This window comes from Papilio xuthus, unplaced genomic scaffold (assembly GCF_000836235.2).
Source record: "Papilio xuthus unplaced genomic scaffold, Pxut_1.1 DF825946.1, whole genome shotgun sequence".
Classification (NCBI taxonomy): Eukaryota; Metazoa; Arthropoda; class Insecta; order Lepidoptera; family Papilionidae; genus Papilio; species Papilio xuthus.
In genome coordinates, this window is record NW_013532703.1 from 2712695 (window position 1) to 2740684 (window position 27990).

Below are 27990 nucleotides of genomic sequence, written 5' to 3' on the forward strand. Positions count from 1 at the left end.
AGTAGTTAACTTGTATGTATAGTCGATTCTTAGTTTAATATAATCAGACAATCGCGTTAAGATCACTCAAAGACAGGATTTAAGAAACCTTACCATTGCTTTATTTCAATCTTCTTAGTATAGTGCGTTAAGAATAATAATCAAGAACAATGATACATTGTTGTTTTATTTAAGTTGGGTAACTAAGGCATATCAAGAGTTAATGAAAAAAAAGAAAAAGGTAGATTTTTTTTTCATAAAATGGCAAACGAGCGAGCGGCTCCCTGAAATCGCTGATATAGCGAAGTGATATACGCAATGGCATATTCGTTGCCTACCTTTAATCGACGGAGGAGAGGATGCACAGAATGAAAATATATTCCCTTTCCATTCACCCTCTCATCCGCAAAGTCCACTTCCACTTCCCATCCTTTTCTTATAAGTAAAAAGGTAGGAAGGGAAAGAGGACTAAATTAAGCCTCCGGCACGCACACTTATCAGACGAAACGCGGAATTGCTTCCACTTGACGCCTGTCTTCTGTGTGGTCATGGTATTTCACCGGGAGAACCGGGCCAATTCGTGCGAAAATGTTAAAGCGGGCTCTACCACTGTTAATATTTATTTGACAGTTTAAAAATTTTGTTTTTTTTTATTTAAAAAAATAAAATAATAATTTTAATGTATTTCACACGAGTGGTATATGATGTTGAATAATTAATATTTTTTACATCACTAGAATAAAATGAGTACAAATACAGAATTTATTTTACAGTCTGGTAGATTTCAACACTTAAAGATATCAAATATATGAATTTAAGTTTTATGTTAAGTGACTAACCGTGAGTTTTTGAGACCAAAATCTATGTATGAAATATATCGTTATCCCTTTCATTATCTTTGATTACCCAGAGACAAGAGATAACAGTATGTTTTAAACAGGGATTTTGGGGCTCAGAAATTCACAATAAATGACTTTAGTTTAAACTTAAAGCCAAGGTCATAACTCTAAGGTTGTTATTAACTTTTATGAAAATTCTAAAATCTCTACACCTATAGAAATCAATTATATACCTATATAGTGTTTTAGCTCTATGTATTTTTAAATTTATGCTTTTTGAGTAAAATGCAAACTCTTTCCATAAAGTTTTCTAATATAAAATATTTTTATTCTAATAATATACACAGCTAATTTCATAGTTCCTTGGTACAACGATATAAGATAAAGACATGAAAAGAGTGTTTTTGTCTACAAATGTCTGATTCTCTTCTCCCTAGTGTGAAATTCATAGCTCTAGTATTTTTAAACGATAAGGGCACAAATGAGTAGTGAAACCTTTAGTATATAGAATTCCTCAACACCCATGGACATCGTAACACCAGAATCAAAGATGTGTTCTCGGCCTTTTAGAATATTTTGAAAAACTGCTTTTAAATTTATGCAATGAAAGACGAGGCATTGGATTAAGAATTAAGGCCGTTCCTACATGAAAATGTTTAAACATGAAAATATTTTTGTTTGAATTGAAAAGCGCCTACTGCTTTTTAATAGTTAAAGTGAATAGCTTTACTTTTGATAAAATAAAAGTTACCAATTACTATAATCGTCATAGCCCAACGAATGGATGAGTGAATTAAAAAAAATAACTGGCTAAAGCTAAACATAGCTTTCATTACCAAATATAGGAATATGTATACATATGCAATATTAAATACAACGTTAAAAAATTATATAATGTAAAGCCAGTCCATAAGATTCAAAGTCATATGGGGATACTCTACTATAGATATACCTTCAAACAACATGCACTACAATTTAGTCTTTACCCAGTTGCATTTAGGTTGTAAATTGCATATCTGATATGAGGCCGGCTCACGCGAAATCAGTTTGTACGTACGTAGTGTTTTACCGTTACTGGATGGCAGTGGTCGGGTCAGTGGTATATTTCCTAAAGGTGTTGATATAAAAAATTCCATAAAAGAAATAAAAAAAGGTAAATATATTTATTTTCATAAATTAAAAATATACGCTTATTATAAAATTATGGTATATGAGAATATTAAAGTAACTTTTAAGGAATTAAACACTCATTAATTACTAAACGTTAAATAATTAACTTACTAATATTATAAATGCGAATGTTGAAATGTAAGGATGAATGTTTGTTAGATGTTATCTTCTGAACATCTGTATGAATCTCACTGAAATTCCTATATACGCAGAACATAGTCTGGAATACATAAGCTATTAAGTTTTTCTTAATTCCACGTGGACGGAGTAGCGGGCGACAGCCAGTATCAAATAAAATAAAGAATATGCATCTATTGGAAAAATAACTCTATATACTTCTTCATTTTAGTTATGTATTACAAATACTATTAAGTTTAAACAATTTTTAAATAGGTGAATCATTGACACGATAAAATGTAGATAATGATTATAAATCCGGTTTTATTACTTATCTTATATTACATTACTTTGTTGTCGTTACACGATCGTTTATTATTATATCACTAGTTGTAGCCCGCGACTCCTTCCACTCGAAAATAAAAAAAAACTTAATAATTAGCCAATGTGCTCCAGAGTATATTCTAGACTACATCTATGCCAAATTTTATTAAAATCTATGTAGCCATTTTGAAGATACCTGCTTACAAACATCTATCCATACATTCAAACATTCGCATTTATATTAGTAAGATAGTTAAAAGTGATTAGATTTGCTTTGCTCTTGTAATTATTGGATTCTGTCAGCGTTTTCTCAGCTGGCCGGATATGATGCATGCATAGTGCTTGATAATGAAGTTTAATAACATACTAACTACTGCGTTCGTTTAATTGTATCTGAACGTTCCTTAGTATATAGATTTCTTGTAATACATTTAAACGTAAGATAATCCTCAGTTACCGAACTTCACTGTGAGTATAAAATAGCTTTTGTCTGCAACTTCATCCACGCGGAAATAAAAAAAGAATAAAAAAAATCATAGTCTATTTTACTCAATTACAGCTTTCTAATGGCATAATAATTTTTGAAATCGTTTATGTTTTGTGTTTATTTGTTAAATATTTTTTTATATAATATTAGAATAGTCTTATTATACAACTTATTAAACAGTTATACAACTTATAAAAGCATTCAAACAAGTCAATAATAAACAATTTAATTGCGTTCATGTTACTGTCAGCTACGCAGATATTTTTTTTAATAGTTCGACCGTTTAGTTATAACAAAAACTTAACAGTTAACTCGTCCGATTTGTTTTGTATACGATAAAGTAATAATTTCTTTATAATTATGTCGTTTACAGAGTCATGGAAGATTATATATATTATAGAATTTTCGGATATGCTGCAACTATAATAATGCATCTCTCAAACATATATTTTATGGCGAAAGGAATAAAGAAAGAACATTTGGATGATCCGGTGCTAAAATCTTTTAGTAATTTACAGGCCAGATACTTCACCTGTTGGACATTTGTAAGTACTGTATTTAATTACTGGCAATTTAATAAAAACGAAACAAACAAAATAATTAAATAGTTTACTATTAATTTACATATTTCTTTTATGGATTTAACAATGTTCAAGCTGCAAACTTTTTAGACTCAAATATCACCCAGATTAAGAAATAGAGAACTTATTGTAGAGTAAAAGAACCAATAAAACTAAAGTTGTAGCTGTTCAATGGTTTTCAAACTTCGTCTTTTTAAATGATCGATCGTTCTAATGAACTATGTACAACTAGAACAGTTAGTTAAATTATTCAAATTTCGTGAGACATTATATTAAACTTATATATGTTGAATTAAACAAGCGTGTTTGTTTTAACTATTTATTGAATAGTTACTTAAAATAATTAATTTTAGAAAAAAACAGCGTGCGTTATGGTAGCAAACACTTATGTCCAATGAATAATTGTTGCCAGCATAGAAATTTGTACTTAAATGTTGCCAATACAAAAACAAATAAATGAGAATGAAATAAAAACAATTTAATAATTTATGTGAATTAATTGAACAATATAAAAATGGCTAAAATAGTTATGTGTGTTCGTCCGGTGGTGGCACCGACTAGTTTCGAGCCCTTCATCAGGACCCTTTTGGAACAGTTTGTTCTTATTCTAATATATGTCATATATAACTGTTACAGGGTCTACAAATCATCTACGCGGTAATTGGTCTTATCTGTGATTTTTCAACTTTAAGAAACAAGAAAAATATAAGCTACAAACTACCAAAACATTTAAAAGGCTTGAGAGATACATTATTCGCTGCGATTATTTGGCCCTCAACTTTTGTAAGTATACAGTATGTTACAATTACAAAGAAAAAATTATATCGTCAGTAAGTGACATTAAACATCACTTTGTAATTTGCTTAGGCAAATACTAAAGAGTCTGTATTCACTATCGTTCGGTAACATTTGTAATACATGAAAAATAGACTGCATCAAATTACTAATCGTCACATTATTTTATTTCAGCTTGTTTTCACAGTATTTTGGTCGTTATTCCTTTACAATAGGGATCTCATTCTTCCGGCAAGTATAGACAAAGTGCTGACCCCGATATCTAACCACGTGATACACACAGCTATAGTGCCAGTTGTGCTTTGGGAACTTCTGTTTCGACCGAGGCTCGAACCCAAGTCACATTTAAGATATGTCGCGCATAGTGTGTTTCATCTTTTTGTTTATTTACTAGTGTAAGTATTAAATATTGTTTATTTCTGTTAAAAGTAGTGTTACAAAGAAAATCCGACACTGTGCCGGTGTACTGGAACAACACTAGCCTTACTAAAATGTCGACGTTTATGTCCCCTCACGAATCATTCTGACACTTGGCTTGGTAACGAAAGCACGCCATTCGCGCCAAAGGAATCTAACTAATAATGTCTAAAAGTAGGTAAACAGGCTCTATGTTTTGTGGTTATCTACCAAAGTAGGCACCAAAAAGTTTAGGAAAATCAATATTGCTAACATATGTTGTGCCTCCAAAATTCTTGCGGGTTGAGTGCAAAGGGATACAGTTTTAGCTCCTTTTAAAGCAACACGTCGAAAAGAAAAAAAATACTTAAACAAACACAGATGATAAATATTTATACTTACAAGAATCGAATTTTATTTTATAGTTATTTATTATTTATATATTCTTATATATTAATTTCTCTTTCAGATTAACGTACACATATTTAGAACGAGGTATGTGGATCTATCCAGTATTAACAAAGGCCTATGGAACAATTTACTTTCCGATTATTTGTGCTGTTATGTTATTTATTAAGATATTCTCATACTTCATGCAATGGAAATTAAATAATATTGTACATGGAAAATATATAAATAAGAAACCACTATGATATTATTTCCCAATATAAAGATTTATTATGTTGGTAATTCGAAGTTTTTCCTCGAATAGGTGGAAGAGTAATGGAGTGATTTCGTAAACAGGGTAATGGTTAAATATGTGATGTATGAATATATAACTGAATGTACATTTTGATATATTATGCTTGTGTAAATTAAAAGAAGTAAATACATATATGTATATATACGTGAAATTAAAAATTTTAAGTAACGATAAAAACTTGATTGTTTTTTACTTATTATTGTATATTGTTAAAATCTGATCAAATAATAATTTAGTAATAAAATTATATATTTTGTAGTATATACTGGTTTTGTTTTATTTTTATTTGGTCCGTTTTATTTAGTTTGATAGATGGAGGTTTGTTTGAAGGTATCTTCGGAACGGCTTATTGGATCTATATGAAATTTGGCACAGATGTAGGCCATAATCTGGATGAACATATCGACTACTTTTTTTTTATCCCGTGCGGACGGAATGCGGGCAACAGCTAATGTATAACAGGATTGAGAAATTCAATATTTCAAGGTCAACAAAGCCTGTAGGAGAAATGACAGGTTACTGACCAACGGCCGTTAACGTTCGAATAGATTTAAACTTTCGAAAAAAGAATCTCGACGTATCGACCAAAATGCAAAGACCCATAAACTAGCCTACAATGATGTCTATTCAGTAATGTATCATGCATTTATCTCTTGGAGTTATGGCTCATTTTACGTTGGACACTTTCTTTGGCTATCAAAGATAGATTTGAAGCGTTGTGATTTAACTATAGGCTGTATAGTAATGTGACAGGGGCTAAATTTGAGCGGTTTATTGATTTATAGACACCGAAGTATGTTTGTTTGTTTACAGTCGCTTCATAGAATGATCAGACTAATGCTGTGTTCCACTTTTCATGGTCAAGACTATTAGTGTTGCCAGTATGGGTAGTAATTTCAATATAATAGGGAATTTTTGAATAGATTTCAGTCATGTTTTTAATTTTACTATTTTTTTATTTATATTTCTCATAGTATGTAAATGTAAAAGTGATTAAAATTTTTATTATATGATAGTTTAGAATTAAAAAACAAAAAAAAAATAACATTAATATAACATTGTAGGAGAGATTTTTGAAAAATTAAAAAAAAATCAAGAATTTGAAAAAGAATACAAAGTGAGGTAAGATTTTTAATACAGGATCAAACACAAACAAACTAACCATTTAAGTATAACCAGAGACGATGAATAGATCTATACTAATTAAACATGCGACAACACAATTTTGTTCCCCGTTCAAGGAAACACAAAAAGAACCGATTTAAAACTGACAACACTAAAATTACCGGCACATTTAACCGCTAACTGCACGCACAGTCGGCCGTACAAGTCAATAGAAGAAAATAACCCAGCTATGGCGGTATCATACACCGTTTCCCGCGTTTTGAGACGTACGTCTTCGTTCCTTTTTCAAAAAAGGTACGAATCGACAATGGCTAATCTAACAAAGGACGAAATATTAATTCTACTCCGACCACCTTTCACGAATTGGAGCAATTTAACGCGAGAAGCGGAGAAAGTGGTCGGATATCCGACTTCGTTTATGAATTTACGATGTTTACTGAGCGACGAGTTTGCAAATTTGGCGCTTTATTTACGGAAGTTGGTGAGTTTTTGAATATAAAATTATATCATCTGTGTAATGTAATAAATGTTATATATTTGTTAGTATATAATAATGTTTTTTATAATCTAATCGTGGTATATTTATATATTTTATTATGTAGTAAAGCACTATATTGGAATGAAGTAAATAATACATAAAAGATGCTTATTATAATAATTATTAGATATTTTATTTCCATGAAGTTAAAAAATCAATTTAATAGTTTAAAACATTAAATTTTCTAGGTCTATATCCACCAAAGTTTTTATGAATCTATCCTGGTATTTTTAAACAATTTCATTAAAAATATCGTCGATATAAGCTAGACTAGCTGTCGCCTGCGACACCGTCCGGTTGGAATAAAAAAAATACTAAGCAGCCTACGTGCTATTCCAGACTATGTTCTACATCTATGTCAATTTTCAGCTGGATCCCTTCAGCCATTCTAGAAATACCTTCAAACAAATATCCATCCATCCATCCAAACATTCGCTTTTATTATATTTATAAGAAGTACGGTAATTAAAATTAAAATTGAAATGATGAAATGATAGACGACAGGGTTCATTCTAGGTTCTATAATGTTAAGTCGCAAGAAATATCTAAGCACAGGATATTTTTTAGTTAAGTTAAGGATTTATTTTAAGTTAAAATGTTTTACGAAAGTATAACTTTCACGCCACAGAGCAAATTAACTGTGACACAGATACTTAATGGAAATGGAAAAGTTGTTGCAATCAACTGTAACAAATGACTGTACTCAACTTCCAATAAATCCAATTCTAACAGTGGTAGAGCCCGCTTTAACATCTTCGCACGAATTGGCCCGGCTCGCACGGTGAAATACCACGACCACACAGAAGACAGGCGTCAAGTGGAAGCAATTCCGCGTTTCGTCTGATGAGTGTGCGTCCCGGAGACCTTATTTAGTCCTCTTTCCCTTCCCACCCTTTTTCTTATAAGGAAAGGATAGGAAGTGGAAGTGGACTTTCCGGATGAGAGGATGCATGGAAAGGGAATTTTTTTTTCTGTGCATCCTCTCCTCCGTAGATTAAAGGTAGGCAATGCTTATGCAATTGCGTAAGTCTATGGGCAACGGTCACTTCGCTATTTCAGCGATTTCAGGTGGTCGCTCGCTCGTTTGCCGCCTTATGATATAAAAAAAATCTTAATTTTATCTCATTCATAAATTAATCTTTTAATTTATCAATGACTCGCTTAGTTCTAGTGAATTTCAAATTATTATTATTCAAAATTCTATGTTACTAGTATATGAAATATGTGTCGTTTTGTAGACTGATTTTTATAGCGAATCATTAAGTTCAGAATTCAATCCTACTTATTTTTCATCTTACTAATATTATACATGAGAATATTTGGATGAATGGATAAATGTTTGTCACAATGTTCAGAACTGCTGCATAGATCTTGCTGAAATACAGAACATAGCCTGGAAGAACACAGGCGACTAATTAAGTTTTTAAGGTTCCGTGGCACATAGGAAACAGAACCCTTTTAGATCACTTTGTTGCCCGTCCGTCTGACAAGACCCTTTTTTTTAATTCAGTGCGGACAGAGTCGTGGGCGACAGCTATTTGTATGAAAAAGTATATGATATACCGACTACATTTCATTGAGATAAAACGGTAATAAGCATACCTTATATTATTTCAGGTTGGCAGTAATCATTTGGTTATGCAAACTGCGAAGAACGTCTTATATGGTGATTCTAAAAATTTGCAACCTTGGGGCCTCATTATACTATTATTATCGAAATCTGTAAATACACAAATTCCGACTACACAAGCAAAAGTCATAGACGAACAGCAAAGGGCATTAGCAGAACTTATAGAATTAATGAGAACAGGCCATTTGATTCATCGAGGTATAGTCAACGTGCCCTTTGCGAAACGATCCAAGAGTACAGAATCTGCTATTTTCGGGAACAAAATCGCCATACTTCTTGGTGATTATCTTTTAGTAACAGCTAACACAATGTTAGCTGGTCTTAAAAACGCTGATGTTCTATACATAGTATCATCAGGTTTAAAAGATTTGTCCGAAGGAGAATTCTTTGGAGACAGAGATGAACAAAATATGCCATTACCCGGTAAGCCTAGACGTACTAGCGATGATATGATTACATTTGATACAACTACTATAGCAGTTGACGATGTATTAGGAAAGCCAAGAAAGGAATGGACAGCTAGAACTGTTTTTAATGGAGTCAGTTTACTTGGAAGAGCATGTCAATCAACAATGCTTCTTGCTAAACAACATAGGGAAACGCAGAATAACGCGTATTACTTTGGATGTCATGTGGGTTTAGCTTGGCAAGCGGCTACAGAGTTACAAAGCCTTACATCAGAGAGTAAAGATAGGTTTTGTTTGGCTAGTGCACCAGTTCTGTTCGCTTTAGAAGGTAATCCAGATTTGTATAAGATAATTGATCAAGCTAAAAATGACGTGAAGGATGTAGATTATGAAGATTTGAAATTTAATATTTTAAAAACAGATGCTGTTGATAAAACTAAAATGTTGTACGAGGATCATGCGAAAAAGGCTACATCTTATATTGAAAGTATTGGACACAATGAATCTGTTGAAATGATAAAAAAGTTGATAAATACTTTCTAACATCATGGACTTTGTCTTAGTAAATGAGAATTTGATATTTTATATCTAGGTTTAATGACAAATTCAAATTGTCACAAAAATTGTGCAAGTTTTATATTAATCTTACTATTTAAGTACTTAATATTATATTCATTTTTGAACTAAAATAGGGTAAAAACAGAATAAGTATTCGTGAAATGTAAATAAATAATCCATTAGAGTTTAAATTTTTTCAATGTGTTCTCTTGCTTTGTATTCTTTTTTTTTCTTTTAAATAAAAATAATTCTTTATAGAAAATTTATTACCTTTTATTCCAATACCGCTTACAAAAATATTGGATTTGAAGCCAATGGCGTAATGGCGTGTACAAAAAGTGGAAAAACGAACCAAAACATTGTTTTCTTGGTTGCCAGTATTTTGATAATAGGGGTATCCTAGTATTGTGAACTCTACGCTAGCAAAATAAAAAAAATAGTGTTAAATAGGATATTTGCACGTCATGCATGTATACGCCATGTCATCTTACTAATAGCGATAATTGACCAAGGTGACTTATGAACCTTAAGACCAAGGTGTATTTAAACAACATAACATATGTTGTAATCACTATTGTTATCGAAGATTGAGACAACAGTGGCTCTAGTACGAATATTTGTGACAATTGCCATCGTATCCTTATCGTCAATTAGTCAAAATTAGTATGGCTTTTTTAGTGTACTTTACGCCCGATAGAGGCGCTGTACAAATTTTGTCGATAACGATACGATGGCTATTGTCACAATTATTTCTGTTAGGTTCCCATTATCCACGATTCAAAGTTAACTAGTATAATAGCAGTGTGGAGGTAACCCTCCTTAAGCATGATGTTATTATGAAGTAAAAAAAAATATTTCTTTTTTTAAAAAGTCCACACTGAGGGACAACATAAGGGAGGGATAACAAAAGAATGAAATGTGATAGTATGTTATTTCTTATAATAAATAACATTTAATACAACGCCATCTAGTTTTAAGTTACAACATTAAGATTACAAGAAAGTTAAGATAGCAATATAAGCAATTTAAGTAAATATATTATAATAAAAGCCAATTCTTAAGTATTTTTAGGATTATATTTTCAAAATCCCGGTTAATGTTTTAAAATGTATTCTATTAGTCAAATATTTTGATATGATACCCAAGTTGAGATGTTTGTACAAAAATGTCATACGACATTTTGTGACGGCAGTCATTTTGGATTTATCTTGGTAGCTTTTGGATTTACCGAAAAATATTATACATTAAGCGCGGTATCTCTTCTTTTTAATGGGAAATGGAGGGAAGATCGATGGTGTGAAAATGAAAGCTATTTTTATAATATCTATATTTATAAAATCTTTGACTTTAAATTATGGGCATGTCTGTGTAATCCTACATGACTGTGGGTTTTAACTATATTAAAACATATTATTGTCCCTCATATTCTCTTTGAAAAAACAGAGACAAAAACATGTCTTCAAGTTTCGTGACAGTCAGAACCCATTAACGTAAATAAAATTCGTCATTTGTTTTTGATACACATTATGTTAAACAAAGATCTATATCTGCTTAAAATCTGCGTTACGTGGTCATAGGGAATATATTAAATAATCATATTAGTTATTTATTAGTTAAAGTTGGAAATAATCTTAATAGCCATCTATGAATAAAGATAATAATTTGTTTACAATGTTGAATGAAATATGATTATTTGACCTTGAAATTGTGTTACGAAGAAACACATTAAAAGATGTAGAAAACTAGGGAATGAAGTAAAGATGTTTTCACTTGACTGACTCAGGAGATGTTGATATACCTCATTTTAATCCAAAGCCGAAATTAACTAAATAGAGGAACGTCAAATTCCATACAGTTTTAATAGTGGTAGACGCCAACAACACCAGTGACACGAATGTGCTCGCAGGGTGCTATTGCATCACTGACGACCATAAAGAAGAAACGCGTGAGGTAGAAGCAATCCCGCATTTCATCTGATGAGTGGGTGTGCCATAGGTCTAATTCTAGTCCTTTTTCCCTTCCCCTTTTCTTATAAAGAAAAGATGGGATGGGGAGGTGGATTTGAAACATAGTAACAGGAATTTTTTTCTTTCTGTACATCCCTTCCTCTGTCCATGAAAGATACGCAACGCTCTGCAATGCAGCGATCGCCTTGATATTTAGGCTAATTTGCGTGGCTGCAAGCTCATTTGCCCAAGAGTATTACTTTTTTCAGACATATTTTGGAATATATAAGATTTATTGTCAAGACCAGTAGGTGTTTAGTTAAGGGTTTGGATGGGAACAGCATAAATAATGATTTTAATTCAATCCAATCAATCAATTTTAGAGCCCGCTTTAACATCTTCGCACGAATTGGCCCGGCTCGCCCGGTGAAATACCACGACCACACAGAAGACAGGCATGAAGTGGAAGCAATTCCGCGTTTCGTCTGATGAGTGTGCGTCCCGGAGGCCTAATTTAGTGCTCTTTGCCTTCCCACCCTTTTTCTTATAAGGAAAGTAGGGGAAGTGGAAGTGGACTTTCCGGATGAGAGGATCCATAGAAAGGGAATTTGTTTTCTTTCTGTGCATCCTCTCTTCCGTCGATTAAAGGTAGGCAACGCATATGCAATTGCGTATGTCTATGGGCAACGGCCACTTCGCTATTTCAGCGATTTCAGGTGGTCGCTCGCTCGTTTGCCACCTTATGATAAAAAAAAAATCCGCTTACTGTTGCTCTATTCTATTGCATTCAATAAATCCTTTCAAATCCCTTGTCTATAAAATGTTTTATTAATTCCGTGAAAGATGAAGCCGTATAAAGCAATAATTGATATGTGGCAAGTGCATTTTTATTAGCTGTTAAGCGGATAAAGCTTGAAGAATACATTATATTTTTTAATTCAATTGCAACATATTATTTGATATGACTGTCACCCGCGACTGTAAAAAAAATGCGCGGAATAAAAAAAAATCATAAGTATCCTATGTGTTCTTCCAGACTATGTTCTATATCTATGCCAAATTTCATCAAGATCTCTTAAACAATTCCGGAATTACCTTCTAATAAACATCCATCCAAACATTCTCTTTTATAATATTAAGATAACGTATAAATTTCAAGATATATAATACATTTATAAAGAAATATGTCGTTATAATCTGCTGTTATTTGTTCCCTTGTAATGGTCAAATATAAAACCATTTAAAATTTTCTAAAAAAAAAGAAAAATAAATTTTTCATTAAATTATATTTGATCTTGGCACACTTAAATATACGAAACTGTGTCAAAAACTATAAAAAAAATGAAGAGTTATTTTAACAGTTCATTTATAGATTAAACATGTAAGATATGAATGTGAGGTTATGTTATGATATTCTAATATGCATTTTCATATCACAGATAATGATCTTATAATCTTTTGAAGTTCAACCGGAAAATTTATTAAAAGTATTTACGGCGAACATTTTTCTAGTTCGGTGTCCTCCAGCTGTTGGAATGCGTATAGTGCATAAGATGAAGCGGATTACAATTAATTACACTACTCAGTACATTATTTTTTTAAAACTTTCGTGAGACATTATACTAAACTGATATAAAACCCGGCTAAACACTAACGTATATTCGTGTGTGAGCGACGGGCCGCGTCTTTGAAATAATACCAGTACCACTCATCCTGATGAAGGGCCTCCGATGGGCTCGAAACTAGTCGGTGCCGTCACCGGACGAATATACGTGAGTGTTTAGCCGTGTTTATATATCAGTTTAATCCTATAATACTTCTGATTTATTTTCAACTGGCTGTGGCTCCCAAATATTCTCGAATATAAAAATAAACTTAAGTAGTAGCCTGTGTGGTCTTCTAGGCTATATTCTACATCTGCGCCAAATTTCATCGATATTCGTTGAATCGTTCTGGATATACCTTCAATCTTTCATATATCCACCTAAAGATTCGCATTCATAATACACTAGCTATCGCCCGCGACTGCGTATACGCGAAATAAAAAAAAAACTTAATTAGTAGCCTATGTCTTTTTACAGACTATGTTCTACATCTATGCCAAATTTTATAGATATCCGTTGATCCGTTCTGGAGATACCTTCAAACAAACATCCATCCATCTAAACATTCGCATTTATAATATTAGTAAGACAGAGAAGATAATTTTACGGTACCTTAATATTACCCGCTTCAGTGCAACACTAAGGTCGAGCCCTTTTTGATCCAACGACAAGTCTATCCATTCGTCGCGTAGCCACCCCCTATATAAGCGTTACACTACGCCACCGACTCCCAGTGTTAACTGAACGTCCTGTATTTAAAGAATATTTAACATTAAAAAAAACAATTCGACATTCCGTGAAATTATTGAAGATTCTGATACTGTGAGTATATTTCAATTTGTTTAAAAAGATCCGTTTTCTTTTTAATTTTTTCTAATTATAAAAATTATTTTAATATGAGATTTGTGGAATTAATAATCTATAAAAAATGTTTTCAGAAAACATACCAATTTTAGATATAGGTGATTTCAACGTTTAGGAGTTTTAACTCATTTAGGAGAACCTTGCACATTTAATTTAGCTCGATAACTTTAAAACATAAATACAAGTAAATCTACTATTATTCATTGCTTTTAAAATTAAGTTATACAAACTTAACAACGAGTTAGGATTATTTTCAATATAAAGAACTACCTTAAATTGTTAAAAGACGATAAAATAGGGAATTTCATTCACAAAATTATAGATAGAATAACTTAAGTATTGATAATTATTACTACAATTTATATTCAAAGATATTACCTTGAGAATAAAATACAGAAGCGATGTCATCCTGGGGTATGACATTAATCTTTCTCATCAACCCCTCATCATTGCAGGCTCATCGGCCACTGGTATCTCTTTTATGTGAAGCATGTTTTCATGTTTTCTTATAAACTGAAATTTCAAAAATTCTCTTTTAAATTTCCAAAATTCGATACCGTATCAGTCAAGTTTTTAAGACTGGTTTTTGACACCAAAATTCCTGTTTAAAACATTTCGTCATTCCTATCATTATCTTTGATAAAACAGAATTGAATTTTGGAGAAACTAACGATAACTCAAATTCTAATTTTATTATCGGACAAGCTCAAATACAATTAAATAATTTTATACGTTTCTAATAACAATGTCTTTAAGTATTATAGAGATTTGTTTAAATAACCTGATATATAATCAACTCAATAGACAATAAATCACGAGACGACAGCAGCTGGAACACTTCGTTTTATTTTTATACATTTATCCGTGAGGATTTGTCATTTTCACATAGCAATCGCTTTCTTGGTTATATTTGTTCTATTCCGCGGGGCGATGTTTGATTTGTTTCAATTTAAAACTCTAATCATGAGTTTCTGAGACATAAACATCGTTTAGAACATGTTTTTATCTCTGTTTTAGCAAAGACAATGACAGTGATGTTATGTTAATGTATTACATATATTATACAGAAATTTGGATCGCAGAAACCTACTGTGACTGTAACTTAATCCTTCCTATGTACAGAATTGTGACAAAAACAAGATATGTTAAGATTGTACTTAGGCCTAGCTTATTCATTGATAAAAAATAAATAGATTGATATTAAATAACTAGCTGCCGCCTGCGACACCATCCGCGCGGAATTAAAAAAAACTTAATTAGTAGCCTGTGTTCTTCCAGGCTATGTTCAACATGTATGCCAAATTTCATCGACATCAGTTGAGATATTCTGGAGATACCTTCAAACAAATAAACGCCCAAACATTCTCATTTATAATATTAGTAAGATTAAATAATCATAAAAAGATCATGCTTTACCAACCATTCTTTTCTGGCGTTACTTTGTTCCAAGCTCCATGACATTCCTGTGATTCATGATGTCATCGTCCAATTTTTTCTTACTACCCTGAGTACTACCACTCAATAAAAGAATTGCTTCGTTGTCCTCTTATTGCGTATTCCGATCCTTGATACTGAAATCAAACGTACAATATAACTCATTAAAAGAAATAAAAGTATTTTGATTTTAAATCCCTCAAATTGTATAGAAGAAATTGGGTCCTAGGTCAGTCCCTAGTGGAACACACTACTTTATACCACTTCCACTACACGTAAACGAAGCCATAGAAAAAATGTCGATATGACTTAAACAACGACATGTGAGATAGACTCGGCTTATTTGTTAAACGCGAAACATTGCCTACAGTTCTATTTCAGTTGATAGTACGATTTGGTGGTGAAAAAAAAACATATTTCGTTTAAGTGTGGTTGAAAAGGGACTCAAGTATTTTTTAGTAAGTGGTATTGTTGTTGTATAATTTTATCAATTACTTAGTAATACTAATATTTCGACATACTTCACAAAATTTCTCACTTTTGAAGTCACACGAGTTTAGTGTTTGACCCATTTCATTCCAGTCTTTTGCATTGTAGAGTTGGGAAACAAAATTCTACGATATTTTATTATTTGAGTGCTATTAACTTCTATGTATAGAACATTGCAAATAATTTGAATAAGATATAAGAACATTTTTTTAATCTGTGCTAAAAATTTAAAAAGAAATTTAAATTTTTATTTAAAACTAACTGTCGCCCGCGACTCCGTCAGCGTGGATATGTAAAAAACTGAATAAGTGAAGCCGACCCATCCATCCACATCACATCCATCTAAACATTCGCATTTATAATATTAGTAGGGTAAATAAAAAGCAGCTCTTCAAGGCATAAATTCGAAAAAAAGAATAAATAGTATCCTATGTCTGTCTCCTGGCTCTAAGCTACATACATCCTCACCCACCTACATTTTTCAGCCATATCGGTAAAGCCGTTCTTGAGTTATAAATAGTATAACTACCAATTTCCTTTTCATATATAAGATATTTTCTTAAATTAAAAATATCCACTTATAACTAGTTATACTATAGTAAAAATAAATAAATTCAAAGTAATTTTGTGTCAAAATATCATTGTAAATACTAACATATAGGATGTTAAATAATACTTGTGTATTAAATATACAAAAGAAATGTAGAATTTCCATATATTTAAAAAAAACAAACTTACTTGGATATATTTGTTGCAGATAAAACAACTAATCGAAATGGATCACAAGGAATTTCGTGTAAAAGGTACGTATTTGTTATTTAACTTAAGAATTCTATTAATCTACCTTCAATATAGCTAAATTGTATAGTGTTACAAGATAAAAAAAAAACAGTATTGACAATAATTTTTTTTACGTCAAATATTACAATACACAGATATACATTTCTGACAGAATATTTTTTTGCACATAATAATTATAACATCCCCAGGTGTACTGGCCATGACAACTCATGACACTTTGCTTTATAATTACTCGAACTTGTTCCCTCGCGCTGTAATTTCATTAGGTAAAGTTGTCATTATACGAATGATTATTGAATAAAGTAATCCGCCGTGTCTCATGACATTGATTAAATTTTAAATCAACTTTTACCTAGAACTTAGTACCTCCCTCTACAACATATAAAATAGTATAACCTAGAATTGTGGTTTAATTCAAAAGGTAACCACATTTTTATCCGGTGTTATGTCTTCCCGAATGTCAGAATGTTTAATATCTAGTTTCAAAATTAAAGTTCGTATGCTGCGTATTTCTAAACCATTGATTGCATCAAACCTTATTTCGACGAAATTTTTTATAGCAAAAAAAAACTGTTTTTTTTTTTTTTAGTAAAGTCATACTTAAGTAATTCTCTCTAAACTAGTCCAGTAGATTTTTTTAATTAGTTGTTCGTCGCACTGGACACCATCTTATTAAGGGTTATGATAAAATAATCGAAGGGTTTTTAATGATACTCATGATTTAAAAATCTAAAAAAGTAAAAAATAAACAGAAAAAAAATCTCCCTTCCCCTCCCACCTGTTTTCTTATAAGGAAAGTATGGGAAGTGGACAGAAGAAGGGACGCATAGGAAGAGGAATTATTCTCTTTCTATGCGTACCCTCTCCGTTAATTGAAGGTAGGCAACGCATGCAATAAATCTATAAATAAATAATAGGTAAATCAGACGAGTTGAAGCACTAAATTTACAAAATCTATGATATAATATACATTTTATTTTTGAACTGTAACATTGTGAAGTTAGAAATACGTCCTCCGGTTCGGTCCCTGTCTTCATATAAAAAAACTAGGATCATTCGCAATTCAATATACTGTACATAATAAAATAAAATGAGCTCCGATTGATCCCGATGTATTTGCGCTATGTTAAAATGTTCACTTATTGAGTCGTTTGTCAGTTAACTGTAAACCTCTTTTATGGGCAATATATCCTGAATCTTTTCATTTGAACAAATGTAATACGATGATTTTTCTTAGATATTTATTTCGATGTATTTGAATATAGTGTATCTATGATACAGTACTAATTGATAATAAATAAATTACAGATGAAAAAAGTACGATTTACAATTTTTTTTCCATGGCAAATACGATGTTTGAAATTAAAATATACATCAAAAAGTAATAAAATATCTAATGTTTTTAATTTTCCTCTGTCGTTACTTCGAATTAATCAATAAATTTCAAATAAATATTTTTTTTTATTAATTTTATTTTCCGATTGATTATTATTAATTAATAAATAAATAAATTTTTATTTTTTAATTTAATTTATATTCTTATCTGTCGGCATTCGTAAGTTGTAGGGCGCAGTTGTTCGATTAATTGGATAGTTTCTTTGTATAGCTCTCTACTGTTCGTTTAATTATTTTTTTTTAGTTTTTTCTTTGCGTATTGTTAATAGACATTTGAAGGTGCCTTTGAAGCCTTTTGTAAGTCATGTAGGACTTAATTAATTTGATTTTTTTAATCTTTTATTTAAAACGTGTAAGTCTAAGTTTATTACTACCAAAGTTAAGGTACGAAACTATTAATTACATTAAAGATGTCTAATGAAAATAACTTCAACAACCCTTTATATAAGAGATCATGATTTTTGATCGCTATTGCGCGAAGCATGACTCGCACGAGCGCTTTTTTGTCACGCGTTAAAAAACGTTCAATTAGAACAAGTGCATTTCCAAGTACATATGTGTTCATACGGCAGCTATTTTTAAACGCGACGATTTTTTTTTATTCCGAGGTGTTAAATTCAGAGCTTTGGACGAAAGGAACAAGAGAGATTTTAAAGGATTCATCGCATGAGTGTCGTTAAAGCTAAGTTTTAACGTGACGATAAAAACACACCCGTACGGCTTTGTGTTAAGCAACTTAAAGAAACAATGAATTATAAACAATCCAGATGAATTTAAATTTCGATCGTGCATAATTTCTACCCACTTTATGATAATCAAATTAATTTTAATAATGTAAACAGCAAAAGAGATGGTGGACTACATAGCGGACTATTTGGAGAACATCAGAGACAGGCGCGTGTACCCCAGCGTGCAGCCCGGGTATCTACACAAGCGGTTACCTAACGAAGCTCCTCATTTACCAGAGAAATGGGATGATATCTTTAAAGATGTTGAAGAACATATTATGCCCGGGGTATGTTTATTACCACTTAAATTAGTCCGTGGAAGTATAAAGTAGTAATAAGTTATTAAAAATAATTGTCATAACAAAGATGTACTACATTATTTTTGAGGTTATATTAACTTGGCAGTGGTGTGTCTTTTAGGAATAAATATTTACAATTCTTCCGAAATTACCGTGTAGTTTACTCTCCAGGAGACGTTAGTACAAATATAATGAGTAGCATCCTATGTTCAAAATAAATTAGTTACTCTTTTGTTTACAGATTGTACATTGGCAGAGTCCGCATATGCATGCGTATTTTCCAGCTCTCACTTGCTATCCTTCTATAATGGGGGAAATGCTGTCCAGCGCTTTGAATGTTCTATGTTTTACTTGGGTAAGTTTGTGTTTCAGCATTTTAAAATATATTTTGTATTTAAAATAAAAAAAATATTTATAACAATATTACGTGTCCAGGTCACTAGGCTCGCCACAGTTTCTTGCTGTTGGATACTATTTTTTCTTATAATATATTTTATGCTACTAGTAATTCTAACCTATATCATTCTATGTTTTTTTTTCGTAGCATTCTAATGGTCAAATATCTTTTGAAATTGGAATGGTATTTCTTAAGAGGTTCATATTTTCTGTTCACTAAAGTCTTAATAATTATTGTCAAAACTGTTTGATACAGGCTTCGTCTCCTGCCGGAACTGAATTGGAGACAATTGCCATGAACTGGTTAGGGAAAGTGCTGGGACTTCCCGACTGTTTTCTTAATGAAAAAAATGATAGTCCTGGAGGTGGAGTTATTCAGGTAATTTCATCATTATAATGGTTAAAATATATTATATAGAATATCAAAGAATAGAATACAATGACCACAATTTAATTTCATACATATTTCTGACACCAAATCGCTATATAAAATATATCGTCATCCCTTTCTTTCATATTTGATAAAACAGAGATAAAAATAGGTTTTCAACGAGACTTTGTTCTCAGAAAACTAGGGTATATCATGTTCAATTTACTGCATTTTGTTTACGGATAAGTAATGTGTTAATTTTTGTCTTTACATTGTCTTATTTAGACAACAGCGAGTGAGGCAACTTTGGTAAGTTTGCTCGCGGCACGCACTAGAGCACTGATGGAGCTGTCAAAACTGAATACGGATCTTCAATCTTCCGAACTTCTCGGTCACCTCATCTGCTATTGCTCTGACCAAGCTCATTCGTCGGTGGAAAAAGCCGGCCTGATTGGTTAGTTTTTTAATGACATAATTTCTTAAAAATTGTATTGCTTAAAAATATTACGAAATTATTATTTTTCATCATATTGGTTTTTGTTTTTTTGGTAGATATTTAATGCATAAATATGGTATCACTTTTTAAAAAGTATTATGTCTATGCTTTTTAATGCCTTTTTAATTAACACAAGGAAGGTAGACGCAAATTTTTGTTATAATCACGGTAGTTTGAGAACTGTCAATTTCACGCTTTTATGTCATTTACACGTACCCTAGAATTATCATTATAATACGTTTGATGAAAGATGGAAAAAGTTTCAGTTGTTTATTATTATTTAAGGTTTGGTGCGAATGCGATATATCGAGTCAGACGCAAACCAGAGCATGCGCGGAGACAAACTTGAAGAAGCAATCCTTAACGACAAGTCCAAAGGACTTGTGCCTTTTTGGGTGAGTATTGTCATATTTTTTGCATTAATTCTTACTAGCGGTCGCCTGCGACTCCATCCGTGCGGTATAAACTAATTAGTAGTCTATATGTTCTTCCAGACTATGTTCTATATGTATTTCAAATATCATCAAGATCCGTTCAGCCGTTCGGAGGTACCTTCAAACAAACATTCATATTTAATGTAATTAATATTAGTAACATTTTTAACTAAATTATTCTTTTGTTTTAAAAGAAAGAATTTATTTTATTTATAATAAATTATAAATATCTCTTTAAAAATGAAAATTTACGACTTCATTTATGAAATGCCTTTTATATAACTCTCCCATGAGATCATTTAAAAATAACATCTTCAGAAGCACTCAAAGCTATCATTATAGAGAGATTAGTTGTTTACATTTTAATACAAGGCGAAGTATAGCAGCTCCCACTGGGGCCAATTTGTATTGCAGAGATTATGGAAGGGAATCATTAGTACAAGAACAAGTAATAAGAGAGCCGCGGAAATGTAACAAATAAGTTTCATTTAAAATGCATATTTTTAAATGTAAATTTTTATATTATGCATTTTAAAATGCGCTCAAGATTACAGTTTACAATTACAGATTACAATTAAAAATACATAATTATGTGTCGTACACGTCGACTCTAGGTGGCCTAATTTAGTCACCGGAGGCCTAATTTAGTCCCCGGAGGCCTAATTTAGTCCTCTTTCCCTTCCTACCCTTTTTCTTACAAGGAAAGGATGGGAAGTGGAAGTAGACATTCCGGATGAGAAGATGCATGGAAATGTTTTCTTTCTGTGCATCCTCTCCTCCGTCGATTAAAGGTAGGCAACGCGTATGCAATTGCGTATGTATGTTTTTTTTTTTAAAGAATATATTCTCGAAGGCTAAGGTAAACGAGACAAAGTATGTTATTTTCTTTAACGTTATTAAATCGACATTGTAACAGATTTCTATTTAATTTTATACGTAATTAAGATATAAAATTGCCTATTGACGTGCATAATGAGCCTCGTCTACGTGAGATGCATCGATGGATTAATAATTTCTAGTTCATTGATAGTTTACATTATGACATAAAGATTATTAAATAACTAGCTGTTGCCCGCGTCTCCGTCCGCGCGGATTAAAATTCTAAATAAGATCCATTGAGTCGTTCCGGAGATACCTTCAAACAAACATCCATCCTTCTAAACTTTCGCATTTATAATATTAGTAAGAAGTAAGATAGAAAGAAAAAACAGGACTATTGGTAATATTTGATCAATATAAAAATGTTAAGCGCTCATTCACTATCAAATTCTTTGTCTCTTACATACACGTTTGTTAAATGATTTGATAAACGCAATTTGTATAAAGCTTTTCACCATAACGAGATGTTTAGTTAATAACGTAACAAACAGACTCTGACGATATTTATGTTTTGTTTTCCTAGGTATGTGCGACCTTGGGTACAACAGGGTCTGTAGCATTCGACAACTTGCGAGAAATTGGTCAGGTGTGTGAGAAGCATTCCGCATGGCTTCACGTCGACGCGGCTTATGCTGGCAGCGCTTTCATCTGTCCTGAATATAGGTAAACAATTATTTATAATCATAACTAGTTTTCGCCCGCGATTCCGTCCGAGCGGAGGTAACAAATCTTAATTAGTAGCCTATGAATTCTTCCGGATTATGTTCTACATCTATGCCAAATTTCAGCGAGATTCACGCAGTCGTTCTGCAGACCTACGGGGAGGAGCGTCTAATAAACATCCATTGAAGTATCTATCCATACAATCATCAAACATCTATCTATACATCCAAATATTTATAATGTTAGTGAGATAGTAAGATTTATTTAGTTTCTTTGGATTCGTAGTCTAAATTTGATTTACTGACGATTGAATTTATTTACTTTTGTACTCTTAGGTACATTTTTAAGACAGAACATTAAGCGATTTATCATAAGGTTCACGGAAGTACAATTTCTATGTGTACGTGACTACTAAACAATGTCTAGGTTTTATAAATTTATTGCACTAAACATTATAATCTTATTACATTTTAGGCATTGGCTGGATGGAGTGGAGCTAGCGGATTCATTTGCGTTCAATCCTTCGAAGTGGTTGATGGTAAATTTCGACTGCACCGCTATGTGGTGAGAATCATTTCTAAAAGTATTGTTCTCTTTTTTCATGCACTTTCATTTGTTTATTCTATTATTCATTTTAATATTTACAGGGTGAAAGATAGCACTGCTCTTCACAGGACTTTCAATGTAAACCCGATTTACTTACGTCATGAAAATTCCGGTAAATAATACCTTTATTTACAAAATGATGATTTATTTATTTGTTCAAAATGATTAATATTTTGTTCTGTTGTTTCAGGAAAGGCAATCGATTATATGGTATGATAATTGAAATAATTAATCAAAAATAAAATTATGAATTAAATTAAATTAATTTAAAATTTATTTTTTATGGATAATTAGGTAGGATCACAAAAATCCAATACAAGGAAAAAAGTTGTTGGAATTCAAACAAACGGTGTTTATACAAATGGTAACGTAAAACTTGTTAATGGTGTTAACGGTCACCATAAATTCGATGAAAATGGTGACGACAAATCTAATCTCCACGGCTATTGTAAAATGTCTCCTGGCTGCGGGGGAAATATACAACTAGAAAATCCTGATAAGAATGAACCACTCGTATGAACCTTTATATTGTGGTGATTTGGATAACTGGGGAGATGGTGGTGGCTACTACATCTCTACCTAGCTATCATCCCACAAGGTGGTGGCGCTAGCTTTCCCAATCTTTTCCACTTCGCTCTGACCTTGATAACTGTGGTGGTTACTAAAAATATGTTGATTGAAATTGTTTACAAGTCATATTAAAATGTTACATAATAAGTATATTTTGAGTCGGTAACTACATTTTTATTTGTAAATATGAGTTAGATTAGTTAAACATATAAGTATTGGAACAAAGTGACACACTAGAAAATACTTACAAAAAAACTTAACAATAATATTTTATTTAAATAGCAAACTTAAAAATGCATGTGTTAGTGTTAAGGAGAATAAAACAATAACAATTACCCTACAAATAAATTAAGCAAGCATTTAATCGATTTTCTTTTGTTTTACAGCATTGGCAAATACCATTGAGCCGTCGCTTTAGAGCTTTGAAGTTATGGTTCGTCCTGCGCAACTATGGAGTAGTTGGTTTACAAAAGCATATTCGTGAGGTACAGACAAATGACGTCCCTGTTATTTCGTATTAAAAGATACCGTTATAGTACAGAGTTCAAAACATTATTTTTGTATTTGTTCTAGAGTGTACGGTTGGCACAAAAGTTTGAAGCTCTCGTGTTGGCTGATCAACGTTTTGAGATACCTCAGAGCAGGAATTTGGGTACAGAATTTTTATAATAGTAAATCATAAATTAAATTCAACTAGCTGTCAAACAAAAGTATTATCTCTCTTGTCTGTTTACATTTATTTGTGTTCACAGCGTGTTTCCTTTTCCCATTGGCTCTATCTAATGTTTTAACTTTCACGTAATCCATTATAGCCTTATAGCCATCGGCGTTCATTTGTATTCCAAAATATGTACATATATTTGAAAATGAAAATGAATATTGCTTTAACAAAATATGGTACACAAACTTGTGTTGGGACTACCATTTAAGCATCCTATAGTTACTTTTGATTGGAAATCTCGTTCTTGTATTTAAAAATATGAATTAATTTTACAGGAATGGTCGCATTTCGTCTAAAAGGAGACAATGCTCTGACAGAACGTCTTCTGAAGCGTCTGAATGCTCGCGGCTACATTCACGCCGTGCCGGCTTGTTTCAAAAGTGTTTACGTCATTCGATTCACTGTGACGTCACAACGGACTACAAACCAGGATATCATCGGTAAGGGGCAATTCTGTAAAAAATATTGTCTATATTTACTCACAATATCATCATCATCATCAGCTCACTATATGTCCCCACCGAGGGGCTCGGAGCCTACCCTAAGTTAAGGGTGACTAGGCCATAGTCAACCACGCTGGCCAACTGCGGGTTGGTTGACTTCACACATATCTTTGAATTTCTTCTCGGATATGTGCAGGTTGCATCACGATGTTTTCCTTCACCGTAAGAACGTCGGATCAATGTACATATGTAAATCGAAAATCGAAAAACACATTGGTACATGGCGGGATTCGAACCCAGGACCTGCAGATTACAAGTCAATTCATATTTCAAAATTCTGGCCTCAACTTGTAGTAAAGAGGCGAAATATTTAATCCTTTGTAGCTAAACACGAATAAATTAAGTTGAGTTTATTCATTTAAATCGAATTGTGTAATTAATAAATTTTCAGATGACTGGACTGAAATCAAAGCTGTTGCGTCTGAAATTTTGATCGAGATGTTTGGATCTGAATATGGGAATGTTGTCGTACCGAAGAAGCCAAGAGTTTCTCTTAAAGGTATGTTCATATAGACAAATACAGAATCACAAGAAATAAACCTGCAGAAAACGTAAACATTCTAAATTTAAATTCAAATAATTAGTTTCTAATTTTATATTTGCATTGTTCTTCAGAAACTCGTGAATTAAACGCTACTTTCGGAACGAGCCTTCTTCTTGCCAATAGTCCGATGAGTCCTAAAATTGTGAACGGAACCCACGTTGCTATCTGCGATTACGAACAAGTTCTCAACTCCTGTGCGCAAACCTTCGCTCAGCTGAAAATGGAGCCTAAAGATAGTCCCGGTAAGTACAATACACTATTATCACATGGGTTATAAAAACTTTAGTTCTCATAAAAACACAAATTTTCCATTACAATGAGAATCAATGTAAATATAGTATATGGGTTTGCGGATTAAAATATATAGGATTAATATAAATAGAAAACAAACGACAACTACAAGAATTTAAATCGACAGAAATGACAAAGTTATGTGTATATAGTATTGAGAATAAATTTTTACAGTTTGGTTACATATGAATTAATTTTATTTTAGAAAACATTAATACTATTTTTCTTTATCTCGTCCGGTAGTTTCTTAAACGGCTTTGAACGAAATCGTTTTATTTTGACAAAACATAGTAATTAAATATTTAAATCAAACATGTTAATATAGCTTTCGGTATATTTAACACACGTTCGCAATACTTAGATATTATTCATCGCAATTTTTCCTATTCAACTTATATACATTGCAGTTTTCTTGAAAAATACATACGTAGATTTTGTTAAACGTCAAAATGTTTTGTAATATTTTTCCTATATGAAAATGTTTATTATGCGATAATACCAGAGATGCGTAGACGTATCCGCGGAATCAAGATGTGCGGTAAGAAGTTCTCACTGGACTCCTGCATGGACATGGTCCAGGGTCTCATGATGGAGCAATCTCTTCCTCAATGCTCTGAAGATGAAAGGGAAGAGGCTTCCGCCGGTATGCTAAATGTGTAGCATTTTTTACGACGATTATATTTTATCCCTTGCTATAATATCATTAATCATCATCAGCTCATTATACGTCACCACCGAGGGGCTCGGAGCCTACCCTAAGTTAAGGGTGATTAGGCCATAGTCAACTACGCTGGCCAAGTTCGGGTTGGTTGACTTCACACATATCTTTGAATATCTTCTCAGATATGTGCAGGTTGCATCACGGTGTTTTCTTTCACCGTAAGAACGTCGGATAAATGTACATATGTAAATCGGAAATCACATTGGTACATGGCGGGATTCGAACCCAGGACCTGCAGATTGCAAGTCAAGTGCTTGACCACTGAGCCACCGACGCTCCTCATATCATATCATGAAATCATTAAAGGCTATTGATTTTTTGTCTTGACGTAGTCGATTTATGGTTTGGTTTAATAAAGGAATGTGCTATTCCTTGTTCTTTTTGTTAGTTCACCTGTTTTGTCAATTGTGTTGTAATTCGATGGGCTTCGTCATTAGATTGTTTGTTTGCAAACGTCATATCGTTTCTTTGTGCTGCAGTCTTCTTTTGTTTTTAGCTGTAAGCTTCTTTTGTTTATTTTTTTTGCAATTGCTAGTGTTCGTTGACAAGTTGTAGTTACAAATTTATGTTGTATTTTAGGATCAAAGAGTGCACCAATTGGAGCAAAATACTAAGGTAATTGTTGCACAAAATTGGTGTTGGTATTTTGATGTTATTAATAACATTTTTATTTATTTCTTACTAACTGCCTTGAAATTCTTTGGGTGGTAAATATATTCCAGAAAAAATACTAAACTTCATCTGGTATTATAACAAAAAAAACTTTAACGTTCATCTACAATATAGTGTAGTTACATAAAATTTTGGACATATTCTTTTCTTTTAAAAAGATCATTAAAATTCAGGATCAAGCCCCGGTGAAAAATCATCCAAGTCAACATCGCCAGCCACATCTATCAGTGCTAAGCCTGATGTAGTTTCAGACACAAATCAATTGGAAGTACCTGTTACAAAACCTCACAGATCCAAATCTATGGATGTATCTGTTATGGGCTTGAGTTTAGATGATGCTAAAATAACCATAGATATGAAGAACAATGAAATCACTATAACTCCAACTGGCTCAAAGACATTTGACGATGGTACTGATAAAACACAAAAATCTGTCCATTTTGATGCTATCGAAGAGAAACTTAACATTGGAAATAGAATCAGTCAAGCATTTGAGAATTTTCAAGATGGCTTGGAAATGTTAAGTGAATTCCGTCAAAAGAATGAGACGAAAGATGGTAATGAGAAAGTCGAAGCTAAAACGGATGATTCTAGCAGCAAACTAACAATTCGTGGTCCGGGGAATTATATTAAGAAATTAATTCAGCAATTCAGTGAAGGTCCATTTGAAGTCGATGATTCTAAAACTGAATCTGGAAGAGCTGTAGCCACACCTTCTATTAGAGATAGAGCTGATGCAATCTGCAAAAAATGCTTACATTATAAAGGAAAAATTGAAAAATAAGCTAATATTCAATGGAATGAAATTAATTTCATTTTATTGATAATTTTACTGTTTGTTAGTGTTAACTTCTCGTTGCTTAATTATATTATGAAGGATCGTTTCTTATAATTGACATAAGGGATTTTGTTTGC

The 27990-nt window shown here is 32.2% G+C and overlaps 3 protein-coding genes across 3 annotated transcripts; all 3 read left to right on the top strand.

The window, feature by feature from the left end:
* The first annotated feature begins 1893 nt into the window (after nt 1-1893).
* On the top strand, nt 1894-5656 carry LOC106124165 (androgen-dependent TFPI-regulating protein). The gene is made up of 5 exons (XM_013320636.1): nt 1894-1971; nt 3290-3461; nt 4134-4280; nt 4467-4687; nt 5158-5656. The coding sequence occupies exons 2-5, from the start codon at nt 3294-3296 to the stop codon at nt 5339-5341; spliced, it is 720 nt and encodes a 239-aa protein (XP_013176090.1). The 5' UTR covers nt 1894-1971; nt 3290-3293; the 3' UTR covers nt 5342-5656.
* A 1049-nt stretch (nt 5657-6705) lies between these two features.
* On the top strand, nt 6706-9634 carry LOC106124192 (decaprenyl-diphosphate synthase subunit 2). Its single transcript, XM_013320660.1, has 2 exons — nt 6706-6997; nt 8672-9634. Exons 1-2 carry the CDS (start codon nt 6746-6748, stop codon nt 9632-9634), a joined length of 1215 nt encoding a protein of 404 aa, XP_013176114.1. The 5' UTR covers nt 6706-6745.
* A 4311-nt stretch (nt 9635-13945) lies between these two features.
* On the top strand, nt 13946-27949 carry Hdc (histidine decarboxylase). The gene is made up of 19 exons (XM_013321287.1): nt 13946-14021; nt 16744-16789; nt 19025-19197; nt 19451-19564; nt 19862-19984; nt 20261-20429; nt 20757-20866; nt 22308-22447; nt 22922-23011; nt 23095-23165; nt 23244-23263; nt 23348-23566; nt 24010-24108; nt 24197-24275; nt 24620-24784; nt 25239-25346; nt 25463-25633; nt 26185-26325; nt 27249-27949. The coding sequence occupies exons 2-19, from the start codon at nt 16762-16764 to the stop codon at nt 27857-27859; spliced, it is 2631 nt and encodes an 876-aa protein (XP_013176741.1). The 5' UTR covers nt 13946-14021; nt 16744-16761; the 3' UTR covers nt 27860-27949.
* The last annotated feature ends 41 nt before the right edge of the window (nt 27950-27990 follow it).